An 11,889-nucleotide genomic window follows, 5' to 3' on the forward strand; every position below is an offset into this window, starting at 1 on the left:
GGTAAAAGAAGGAAAGTCTAGTGTCGAGATTTCTCACTCCATCGGAGGAGCCCTTCATAAATGCTATACATGACTGCAGCGTTAGGCACCACTCTGAGTAGATGAGCGCTCAGTCCCCCATATAACCGCCTGGCACCTATTTTAAGCGCATTAAGTAGGAGAACGGAGATAATTCAAGAGTAAACGCACCTTCTTCAGCCAATACAAGCTTCAAAGTTTGCCATAATCCGGTGTATTTTTGCTTTCCTGTCACAGGATCGAGCGGTTGCCTTAACCTGGTCCTCAATACCTCGTGTGGATAGGTGATCAAACTAGCTGTCATCTTGGCGCCCCCAGCAGCAGCCAACATACCGGCCCACTCGGCACTCTGCCCATGGTCCTTTCCGGCTCGCTGAGCAATACGCTTGAAACGTTCGTACAAGACCCATTGGATGGTTCCTTCGGTCACACCGAGTAATGAAGCACTAAGACCTTTGTATAGGCCTCGGACTCCTTCATGTTGTATGATGCCCATAGTAGTATGGAATGCACCCGCTATCCTTGGTGCTGGTGCCGCTGCAGAAGCTGGGGCACCTGAAGTAGCCAAGTAAAATGCAGGTTCTGCTATGCGTATTTCAGCAGCGAGTTGGAGGCGAGTCTTGACCACCCAAATAGGATTTGTGCATACGGAAGTTACGACCCCTGTATATTGTGAGCATACACACATATAAATGCTAACTTAACACACCTGCTAATGCAGCAGCTGAGAGGTGAACGACCGTATTCTCTTGTCCGTGATTGAATTCGCGTGCAATGATTTGTTTTCCATTACCATAGGTGAAAAAATTGATACTTCGTGCGGGAATTACGCCGACTAAGGTTGGCCCGAGGCCCTTGAAGAGAGCGGGCACACCCTCGTACTTGTATATGTCCCTGTGGGTGATGAGATGATATGTCAGATGGAAATTAATCCATGTGATATATAGCGATAGTAACTGACCTGAGGATGTGACCTGTCTCTACGAAATTCCACAGCAAGTTCCTAGCTCGGCCGATTACAGCGCCGCCTTTTCCCAGTTGAGTTCGATGGACATCTTGGTAGAGCGAAGACTGCAATCGAGTCTTGACAACATCGAGCGGAGCAGTGACGATCGCACCGCACATACCACCGAGGCTATGGCGAAATTAGTTTGAAATGAAACCAGGAAATGAACCAAGTTTACCCGCCAGCAACGAAATGGTTCCATGACTTGGCTGGCATTAGTCCATTGCCGGTGCTCTTGTTTGCTACAGTGGCCATCGCAGTGGAGAATCAGACACTCAAGATTTTCGATTTGAAACCGAAAGATAAACTCGTTATGTCATCGTCTGGATGACGTAAGGTGTTCTCACGTGTGGTTTTCCATGTGGCCTCGGTTTCACGTCCGAGTTCGAGCCGCCCTTCATCCGCACCTCGGCCGTCAGATTTTTCCTTGATATTTTTTGTGAATATCAGGATGAAGCTACGCATCCCTGGGTTCCGCAACACACGCGCCAAAGTGGCACGACGAGCTGCGCCTGTTTTACGCTTTCTCGCAGCTCCCAGACGGCCTCCCCTCAAGGTCATCGAGGGCGGCGGAGTTACGTTTCCGGCCACGAGTTACGTGTCACAGCTGCGCGGATACTCAACCGGTTCCAACCCCGGCAGCGGCAGCGGCAACGATGGTAACAACAGCGAGGGAAAGCGCCGAGCTCCACTGCGTCGTAAGTGATTATACAAACCTTATGTGCTGGAGCTCACTTCTACCCCTATATTGCTTGCATGGCAACATGTAAATTCATATGATCTGCGCTATTGGTTCGCGTGGACCCGCCTGCCCTTGTGCTCACTCGACTATACCCACTATGCCATCTCCTGCGACATGCGATTCATTATTGGCTTATTCTTTGCGCTCAGACCGCATCCGCGATGCCTGGAGAAACACGCCTACAAAGTGGTACCCACTCCCTGTCGGTGTCGGCGCTGTTCTGCTAGCGGTCATCCACTATAGGCGCCAACACACTGGAGCAGCCGGAGTATTCGCCACTACTGGCGATACAGGTGTTGTTTACACCGGAGCCGGTGATGCCGTCCGCATATCGGGCCCTTGGCAGGTTCGTTCAGTTTTCGTGGCACGTGAATCTTCAACCAACCCATTTCTAGGTACATGTTCTCGCTGCTCTTCCTCTGCGCTCTTTATCACGATTATGGGGAACCCTCAATACCCTTGAGCTGCCTGTGTGGATGCGCCCCGCCGGTTTTAAACTATATGCGTGGATTTTTGGATGCAATCTTGACGAGATGAAAGATCCCGACTTGACCAACTATGCATCTCTTGGAGAGTTCTTCTACCGTGAGCTGGCAGACGGAGTCCGGCCCATCGCGAATAGTGCTCTCGTAAGTAACCGAAGACCCTAATCTCGGCCCACCTAACCCGTGTACTAGGTATCTCCCGCAGATGGCACCGTGCTTCATTTCGGCTCGATCACTCATGACGGGCGAGTTGAACAAGTCAAAGGCCTTACATATTCGCTCGACGCATTGCTCGGATCAGGCTCACGGTCACCTTCACCCGCAAGCACACCTGCGGCGCTGCCCACACCCCCTCAGACCCCGCCGAATGAATTCTACGTACCTTTTCCACCTCGGGACCCTGCACACCAACAAGCATCCGACATGGAATTCGCAAACGTAAATGGTATTGACTATTCGCTCGATCAATTGCTCGGGAGATCGGCCGACACGCCGCGCGCCGATGAGAATACGGATCAGGACGCTACCAAGGAGGAAGTTCGCGCCAGTAAACCTCGAGAACCTGAAGATGCAAGTGTTGGGTACGAAACAGACACCATTGAGGTTGCAACCGAATTGGGACTCAGTGGGCTCCCACCCCTGCGACGCACTACGAGCGCACTCAAACCAGACAACGAGTTGTTTTTCGCGGTCGTGTACCTTGCACCGGGGGATTATCATAGATTCCATAGTCCGGCTGCCTGGGTTGTTGAAAGGAGAAGGCACTTTGCTGGTTGGTTTCCGTTTATTTCACTTGCCCATTTTTGGAGTTCTAATTTGGGTTACAGGTGAACTCTTCAGCGTCTCGCCCTATATTGCCCGTCGGATAGCCAACCTCTTTGTCTTGAACGAACGTGTTGCCCTGCTTGGACGATGGAAATACGGATTCTTCAGCATGATCCCGGTAGGAGCAACCAATGTTGGCTCGATCGTCGTAAACTTTGACAAGGTCGGTCAAATCTCCATTGCTACCATTCACCCAATAAGCTAACGCACATACCAGAACCTCCGCACAAACCTACGTAAACGTCCACCTCCAGGTGCATTCGTTGAAGCCCACTATACCCAAGCCTCAGCACTCTTGCGTGGACAACCGCTCGCACGCGGGCACGAGATGGGTGGATTCAAGCTGGGAAGTACAATCGTCATGGTCTTTGAAGCTCCACGAGGCTTTAGGTTCAAGGTCAAGCCGGGAGAAAAAGTCAAGGTCGGCCAGGAGTTCGGGGACGTATTCTGAATGGCCATTGGGTTTGGACAAGGGCTAGGCGAAGAGGGGTAGCGGCAAAAGGAGATAACGGGGAACGGGCAGGAGATCCCGGGACGGTAAAGCGAGTCCGAGACAGCGAGGATCGGGCTGGGTGCGGTAACCGAATGGGATCTGAGGATGAATGTATTTTGGGCTATGGGGTTAGTTCGGCTTCGGTTTCTTGTAAATGGGGATACTGTTTGGCAAAACCAAGTGCCTAGTTAGGGCTTGGGCAAGGTTTAGATAGAGGATATTGGTTTCCATGTGGCAAAGATCCGCATGGCATATTGACACACGCGTGTAATGTTCAATAGACACTGCATGTACATACCAAGTTCAACATTTGGAATTTATCTTACGATTCGTTTTATTCCATTAATGCAAACCATGAGATTCAGTGCACAAACCCCGCATAAATAGAGAATAAACCATCCTAATCTCAAACCGAATACAAAAGAAGATACAGTAGCAAGAAGGGAGGATGTCCTACGCAGCCGGGCGTGCGTCCGGATCTCTGAACACATGCAGTTCGCTCAACTGGCCGATTCGCTTGAGGTCAGCTTCATCGGCTCCAGCCTCCGCATCGTCATCGACTACCATATTCTTCCCAGCTGCCCAGTCAGGCGCGGCATCCCCTACCTGGATCTTGAGCCCACGCTCATTGGCAAGATGAAGTAGACAAATAAAACAGAAGCTCGTGCTGATCTCGTCCAGTTTATCTTTAGGGTACTGTGTCCGTAGATTCGATATGACATTGGTAAAGTCTCGTGCCTCTGTGGGGTCGGTCGGCTCGGCCTCGTCGGTTGTCGCGTTAATCTCCTGTATTGGTCGCAAGGGTCAACAAACAAATCGTCCCGGTCTGCTTAGTTAGTTCAAATGACGTACCTCCTCATGTCCATCCTCCATATTGCTCTTCGGCACGACAATGTTCAGTCCTTTCCAGATGTTTTCCTTGAGCATGCGTACATCGACACGTTTGGCACGTTTGGTATAGTTGATATGCTCCGGCCGAACGCGTTTAAGGGTACCTTGTGTGGCGGCAATGAGATCTTCTTCATCTACTGCAGGCATATCACCCATCCCGCCATCACCGTCACCATCGTCAAACCCTCCGTCGTCATCTTCGTCATGGAAAAATTGCGTTGCGAATGGCGCTGGGAAACCGCCGTCCATGTCGTCGGGACCGGCTCCTGCATTATCCGCTGCCGCTTGTGCCCAGAATTCGCCGCCAATTTCACCGTCCTCGCCTGTGGGGAGCGATATGAGTTAGATCACCAATCCAGGCACGCTGAGATACGAGGGCGTCTCCGATCTCACCTTTGATGGGCTCATCGACATTAATCCGCCGCATTTGGACCTTGAGTGGGATGATGAAATCAGTTATGGGGCTACAAACCTCATCTATCAAAGCCTATGCTCACCGTAAATTTGGGTTTAGTAAATAGCCTCAAAAGTTGCATGCTGCTAAAGTGCATATCATTGGGTAGCAGAAATTCGTTCTTTTTGATCGATTTGGCACCCTTCGACCCTTTCTTCGCGATTTTGGCTGATGGGAGCGTGAGTACGGCCTTGGTCGCAGGCACGAACCATTTCTTGGCAAAGTTTTCGGCCGGTGGGGTCTCGAAATCAATCATGAACACCGTTTTGTCCTTGCGCGAGCGCGTAGTAGTGTTCCCGGTCGTATCGCCATCTGTAGACCGAATTCCGAATTAGTGCTTTGTGTGGGTCAGCCCTGGAAACTCACCTTTGCGGATCGCGCGTCGAACCTTCCAGTGTTGCGGCCCGGCCCAATTCTTCATCACCGTGGTATCAAAGTAGTCGAGCATCTCCGTTGCGTCTTCGGACATGCTCATGATTAGCGTTCGTTCGTCACGCCCACGTCTAGGATCGAATGGTTCAACCGGACCAGTATGGCTGGCGCCAGCTGGATTACCCGTGTAGTCGCCCATATCGCCGACTCCATCATCTCCACCGTCGTCATCGAACCCTCCACTGTCATGGAATCCACCTTCAAAATCGTTGACGGCTTCTCCACCCGTGAAAAAGTCCTCTACTGGCCCCGCGTCTCCAGTATCGGCCATGTCTGGGTCTCGTTCCCCAAACGCCATTGGTTCATCTGGCGTATTGCGACTAGGCAGTACATGGCTAGCGAAAGTCAAGTCGTCCGATGCAAACTTGAAATCTGACAGGGACGGCATAATTGATCGACCTTCTAGCTCCTCAAGGTCAGGCATGTATTTGGCTGCGAAATATGAGCGTCTGCACACCCCACTTAGGACCAATTCACTTACCCCGCAGATCGGCCAAGGACACCTCTCCATCCTCGATTTCGGTTTCTTCTTCATCCAGCAGTTTCGTACCGGTCGCATCAAAAACGATCTGTAGTTGGGCGTCAACGCTCAGATGATTCATGAGCATCCCTCCGGCTCCGCCTTCATCAAAGTCCGCGGACGTCTTTTTGAACAGCGGGTCAACAACGCATTCTGTATCAAGCTTCTTGACTTGTAACTGTTCAATAGACTTGGCGAGCGTATTTTCAGGTCTATGTGCCTAAATGATAGTCAGACTAAGAATAGCTGTAGTCGAACAGCCATAACGAACCCGTTTTCGCTTTGCCTGATTGCGGCTGCCTTCTTCGCCATCTCCTTCGCCCTCCTCAGCTCCTTCATCGTCTTCCTCTCCACCGCCCCCATCGTTTGTCAAATTACTCAAGAGCTTTCCGGTGTCATTCCTGCAACTATCCACCCGGGAAGTCCAGACTTTTACACATCCATCGAGAGTATAGGATGCTTTTTGGAAATTGACAGAGCCGTCCTGTGCATTTCGTAGCAAGCTCATGTCATGAAAATAATCAATGAGAGCGAAATTCCAAGAGTTGGCTGCATTAATTTTCTGTGTTTTGCAACGTGTCAGAATTTAGACCAATAGATGAGAATGCTACTAACGTTGTCTGTAGCCATCTTCATCCATTCCTCAAAATTACTCGTCATAACATCAAGAGATACTGCTGGCAATGGCGTGTGATCCACAGCATTAAGCATGTTCGCCCGAGCCACAGCAGTCTTTTTTGGCGTCCTGGGCCCATTGACTCCTGAACTAGAGCCTCCGTCCCCTTCTTCTTCAGCAATGAGTGCAGCCGCAGTTCTACTTTGTCGTCTCCGTCTCTTCTCAGAGCGATCATCGTTTGCCATCAAATCGGTCGAATCCATAGACTTCATGGTGAAGTTTGATTTGCTCCTGGAATGTCCATCGGTTTCCTTCAACATGCTGACTCGTCGCTTATTCTTCGCAATTTCTTTTGGTCTGGATGAAGACTCCTCAGCTCCATTATCGTAATCATCGTCTTCAATCTCTGTGTCAGAACTAGCGCGTTTGCGAGCGGGCATGGCTTATATGACAAGTAGACCGAAGCGTAATGTTGTTGTTGAGTTTAAACTCGGATACGCGACGGCATCAGGTATCACATAATCAGTGATGACCAATTATCAATGTGGCTGCGATTGACGTTCACCATCATGCAAACGTTGGGCACCTTCAAGACACCTTCAGGTACGCTGACAGATTGGCTCGTACGTCTCGTGTCACTGATCTGGTCACAGGATATACCCTACCAAGTATCCACTCTTTTTCCGGGCTTTATACGTGAGTACGTTGTTTCTCCCATAGATGGTTTACTCAGCTACCGAAAGTCAGCAGCCGAATCCAACTACCGAAGCTTCGTCATTCGAAGTGTGGTCAAAGCTTATAACATCATACGGGCGATTTAAGAACCTCTTCGTTCTTCGGGCTGAAGATGCAACCATTAAGGATGGATCATGGGCAGAGATATTCATCAACCCACGTATCAAACGTAAGCTCCCCTCTCCCTATATGCCGTAGTTGCACTCACTTGAGTCCTGGAAGGTTAGGTGGTTTAACCGAGAGACATTTGGAATTGATACTCTCACGACTGGTTTCCAACAAATTGGCCGAATTTGAACCCCCAAATCAGACCAGGTCTGTGATAGTCTACTGGAGAAAGCCGGAAGAATGGGCGGAAGCATTGCACGATTGGGTGAGCATGAATCTCATGTCCATTTTGACGCGACACCGACCTTCCGCAGGCGAATCAAACCGGCCAGTTCAACACAATTTTGACACTGTACGAGATTCAGAACCCCGACATCCCCTCAGCCTTTACGGACATTCCTCTCCCGCTCCTCCGCCGTGCGATCAACATTCTAACCACTACTTCTCGGGCTCAGTTTATAGAGGGTACTTCAGGTGGTCATACGGGTACTGCGGTTCGATTCTTTGCAGGGCACACATGATGAAGGTAAATCAAGATGTATTGTCTATATGTAATCTTCTCTTAGTATTCGGTTGAACATGGAATGAACAACTAAATGTGGAGGAAGATCCCTTTATCTTCCACTGTTCGCAAGTATAGGGACGTGAGCCAAGATCTACCTCGCGGTGGCGAAGTCCCTAGGCATAGCGAGTGGGAAATAATCGATGCAGATGGGGCAAACAAGAAAGAAGCAAAGAGACTATATTGGCGAGACCTATCATACACTAAATAATGGCGTCAGTAAATGAGCACACGATCGGAATTAGGAGCGAATCAGGTGTCAATTATGGAGCTCGCCCGTTCGATAAGCGAACAGATTCTCCTTGAAGAAATTCAAGCATCATGGAATTAGAAGTTGTATGCGAGACTGCTCACCATATGACAATAATAAAATTTCTAGCGACAAGCAGCGAATGCTCGGGAAGTTGAAAAATTGGCACCATTCAGGAATGAGCCCCATTGAGTTACGACCGTACTGGCCGAGGCCAGCATAGACGCAATCGCATAACTATCGGCTATGAGCAACATGGTTCCGGCAACTACTCTCCAGACAGCTCTATCCCACTCCATCCCACACGACTCCACACGGCTCCTATCTTCGCCTGCGCATAATGCCATGTTCGGACTTTACGGAGTGAAAGAGAGACTGCCGGGATACCCAGCATGCGCGGGGGGCAGAGCACGTCTTTCGAGTCACATGCACCGCTTCGCAAGTGATATAACAAGTGACGCCTATGCACCCATCTCGGGCACAGAGATCACACTTCCTATCGTGCCTCGGGATAGGCGCTTTCCTCCAAGTGTGACGAGCTGGACTCCGGCCTTTGACGAGCGGCTCTGCGCGGTCTCCGGGGACTTTCCCCACAGCAAAAGGTGAGAAAGCACATAGGCTTTCAGTGCGTGAGCTGCGACAGCGATTCTCTGGATGGTGCGGTGAGAGAGAACTCAAAATAGAGTCCCAAAATTTATTCGAAAACGTGCTTGTGTAATCAGTCACGTGTATCGTGACCCTGTGGTATCTGTAGTCCCGGGTCATAGCCACCGTGGCCGAACAGCGAGATGCCCGACACGACAACAAGCACCCATGATTACGCGGTAATTTCTACTCAGCCTCGAGGCTTTACGGCATGGGCAAGGAATTGTGGCATCCCAGATCAATTCGCTAATGCTCCGAAATCTCGTCTCAGACCCGGACAGCACATGCACAGCCAGGTTCCCTGATCCTAGATGAGCATCCAGTCCTATTGCTCAAAGCAAATTAACCAGCAGATCGAGCGTGGATCCCTCGATTTGGAAGTGCTCCTCAGCGAAGCAAACTAGCCCAAGCAAACTGCCCCTGGACAAGACTGGCTGGTCAAATCTCAGAGCTCTGTCACTGAGCACGCTTCGAACCGGGTCACATTCTTCGAGACTCAATAACAGATTCTGATTGAGCGGATATCTAGTCCGGCACCATAGTTTCCGCCCATTACTTCCTTTATTATTGCGTGCTTCAGACCGCCAGGTTCAGTACTTGACGGCTTTCATTCAAAAGCTGTGTGGTTCCAGCGCTCTCCTCGCTCCCCCTCCTTACCCCGGTGACTCTGACCCAATAACTCACAGCCCCATCCGAGCTTCCACCCGTCATCACACCGGTACGATACATCCCGCTAGGCAAATTCTGGCTGCGCAAACGTGGGCGACAGGTTGCTTCATTGAAATGCCCGGTTTGGCCTGGGATCATTGCGTATCGACATTCACCTAGTTTCCTAAACAACCCTACCAAACACAAATTGCCATCAGCCTTCGTAAATGCCACAGCTATATCTCGGAAGATACCCGCTAGCCTCAAGTTTCTCCAAGGAAGATTTCTCCCCCAAGGTGAGAACACACCTCCAGGCCCTTGCAGATCCCCGTTTTGAGTCTTTGTATCGAGCTCCAAACTGACGACTCGATCAAAATTGTTCTGCGCAGATGGCCAAGTTCACAGGAAGCCTCCCCGTTGAGAGCCCTAGTACTCGCGCGTTTGGCACTCGCGTACGAGTAGATGTCGGTACTACGTTCCCTGACGAAGCAGTCGTCGGAGTCGCCCCATTCCGAGATACGGAAGGCCGGCCCCTATATGTGGGCACGGCCGTACTCGATGATAGCGCCATACCATGTCAAGTGAGTGAAGACCTGGCTACCTGCCTAGTGCGCCCACACCGCTCGTTGCTGATCACGTCTCACATCCAGATCGATCCTCAAACGTTGCAATTCAAGCGACCGATGACTCGCAAATCACGCCAAGCACAGCCGGCCAGGCGAGTTAGTTGCGGGTCGTTGACCGGTTTCAGCCTTTGCTCACCGTCGCTTTAGATATGACGTCCTAGTAATCAGTTCATCTATGCAATGGATATCAGCCTCATTCGGTGAGATACCTTACGGGAAACATCCAGTACATGGTGAGTGTACATATTTCCAACATTATGAGTTGCGTGAGAGTTGCTGAACTAAATTCTGCTATCCGTAGGGGGGCATGAGAACACTTCACCTCATCTCTACCATGCGATAGCACGCATAGGAAACACGTTTATCCCCGGAAAAACGAGTCCTGATTTAGTGAGTATCCCCATATCATCCTCCCCTATTCCCTCATAAACCTTCGGGCAGGGCGGGGCACTAGTGACATACGGAGGAGAGGAGTACTTCTTTGATTCGGATTATTACGTCTTGTAAGTGCTTCGGTATTGTTCTTCCAACGAATATTCCTGAAGCAACGAATTCCAGATGCTGGCGTTGAAGCTTATATGCCTGGTCACTGTTTTAGTTCGTTCAAGTTACACATCCCTGTATCAATACGCATTAAATGTTATCATAATAATGTTTTCGCGGTTCCATGCATGAACTTGGAATGAGAGGGTCTTATTTAATTAGCACGTGTTGCTGTCAACGAGAGTTTGGGGCTGCACGCGACCTGGGCAGAGTGAATGGCCGATCAGTTGAGGCGCTCCGAAGGTTTCAGACATTTTAAATGGTGATGTATAGTTCCATAATCAAGCCACGAAGTCCGAAATTGTATCCGGCTCGTCATCAACGACGGCTTTGCACACCCTCAAGACCCCTCCGACAGACAACAAAATGGTAAGGAAATGACAAAAATTAGTGAAATGGCTGCTGAATGCGCTACAAATTAGGCCGACACAAAGACCGCCCCCCAGAACCCCATGAAGGAGTTGAGGATTGACAAACTCGTCATCAGTGAGTTGTTGCGCATATCACTCGTACCCTGTTGTCTGAGTGTGCGGTAGACATCTCCGTTGGCGAGTCTGGTGATCGTTTGACCCGTGCCTCCAAGGTGCTCGAACAGCTCACCGGTCAAACACCCGTAACATCCAAGGCACGCTACACTGTTCGTACGTTCGGTATCCGCCGTAACGAAAAGATCGCCGTGCACGTCACGATCCGTGGCCCCAAAGCCGAGGAAATCCTCGAGCGTGGGCTCAAGGTCAAGGAGTACGAACTCCGCCGCCGCAACTTCTCCGAGACTGGCAACTTTGGGTTCGGTATCCAGGAACACATCGATCTTGGTGCTCGCTACGACCCCGCAATCGGTATTTTCGGAATGGACTTTTACGTCGTTATGGGTCGTCCCGGTGCCCGTGTGGCGAGGAGGAAGCAAAAGACGGGTACTATTGGGTTCACTCACCGTGTCAAGAAGGAGGACACAATGTCGTGGTTCAAGCAACGCTTCGACGGCATCATCTTGGTACGTCTTGCTCCGTTTTTGCATGCGTTCGGCCGACTTACCCAACTTGATGTGTCCCGCTTCATTTGCAGAAATAAACTATTTCGCTCCAGTCCTCATTTGCTCTCTTCCCTATCCGTCACCATGTGTTTGTCTATATGCCATGCCGATATGCTATCCATGTAACCAGCGTGACATTTCTAAAAGTGGCACCCTCCCGCCGTCTTGTGTCAACGCCAGTGCATATATTGAAAAAAAAAATTGAAAAAAGGGCCCGAAAGAGATAATCGAAATGAGAAATTGACGAAATAATCATA

General features: G+C 50.3%; 6 protein-coding genes across 6 annotated transcripts; 3 read left to right on the forward strand and 3 right to left on the reverse strand.

Moving 5' to 3' along the window:
• Positions 1-17: 17 nt before the first annotated feature.
• On the reverse strand, positions 18-1,279 carry RhiXN_05071 (mitochondrial carrier protein; the record flags this gene model as incomplete). The annotated part of the gene is made up of 5 exons (XM_043324887.1): positions 18-136; positions 190-681; positions 728-912; positions 980-1,153; positions 1,203-1,279. The coding sequence occupies 5 exons, from the start codon at positions 1,277-1,279 to the stop codon at positions 18-20; spliced, it is 1,047 nt and encodes a 348-aa protein (XP_043177306.1).
• A 196-nt stretch (positions 1,280-1,475) lies between these two features.
• On the forward strand, positions 1,476-3,527 carry RhiXN_05072 (phosphatidylserine decarboxylase family protein; the record flags this gene model as incomplete). The annotated part of the gene is made up of 6 exons (XM_043324888.1): positions 1,476-1,722; positions 1,916-2,112; positions 2,162-2,395; positions 2,444-3,023; positions 3,079-3,239; positions 3,294-3,527. The coding sequence occupies 6 exons, from the start codon at positions 1,476-1,478 to the stop codon at positions 3,525-3,527; spliced, it is 1,653 nt and encodes a 550-aa protein (XP_043177307.1).
• A 495-nt stretch (positions 3,528-4,022) lies between these two features.
• On the reverse strand, positions 4,023-6,922 carry RhiXN_05073 (condensin complex subunit 2; the record flags this gene model as incomplete). Its single annotated transcript, XM_043324889.1, has 8 exons — positions 4,023-4,355; positions 4,422-4,783; positions 4,854-4,893; positions 4,958-5,226; positions 5,281-5,778; positions 5,828-6,086; positions 6,138-6,428; positions 6,482-6,922. 8 exons carry the CDS (start codon positions 6,920-6,922, stop codon positions 4,023-4,025), a joined length of 2,493 nt encoding a protein of 830 aa, XP_043177308.1.
• A 129-nt stretch (positions 6,923-7,051) lies between these two features.
• On the forward strand, positions 7,052-7,846 carry RhiXN_05074 (vacuolar protein-sorting-associated protein 25; the record flags this gene model as incomplete). The annotated part of the gene is made up of 5 exons (XM_043324890.1): positions 7,052-7,085; positions 7,136-7,178; positions 7,226-7,386; positions 7,445-7,590; positions 7,640-7,846. 5 exons carry the CDS (start codon positions 7,052-7,054, stop codon positions 7,844-7,846), a joined length of 591 nt encoding a protein of 196 aa, XP_043177309.1.
• Positions 7,847-8,598: 752 nt separating this feature from the next.
• On the reverse strand, positions 8,599-9,589 carry RhiXN_05075 (uncharacterized protein; the record flags this gene model as incomplete). Its single annotated transcript, XM_043324891.1, has 2 exons — positions 8,599-8,787; positions 9,467-9,589. 2 exons carry the CDS (start codon positions 9,587-9,589, stop codon positions 8,599-8,601), a joined length of 312 nt encoding a protein of 103 aa, XP_043177310.1.
• Positions 9,590-10,004: 415 nt separating this feature from the next.
• RhiXN_05076 (ribosomal L5P family C-terminus) lies at positions 10,005-11,670 on the forward strand (the record flags this gene model as incomplete). The annotated part of the gene is made up of 10 exons (XM_043324892.1): positions 10,005-10,011; positions 10,081-10,152; positions 10,218-10,289; positions 10,358-10,446; positions 10,498-10,559; positions 10,762-10,810; positions 10,873-10,968; positions 11,022-11,085; positions 11,136-11,593; positions 11,665-11,670. The coding sequence occupies 10 exons, from the start codon at positions 10,005-10,007 to the stop codon at positions 11,668-11,670; spliced, it is 975 nt and encodes a 324-aa protein (XP_043177311.1).
• Positions 11,671-11,889: the final 219 nt, after the last annotated feature.

The sequence above is a fragment of the Rhizoctonia solani genome, chromosome 2 (assembly GCF_016906535.1).
Source record: "Rhizoctonia solani chromosome 2, complete sequence".
Lineage (NCBI taxonomy): Eukaryota > Fungi > Basidiomycota > Agaricomycetes > Cantharellales > Ceratobasidiaceae > Rhizoctonia > Rhizoctonia solani.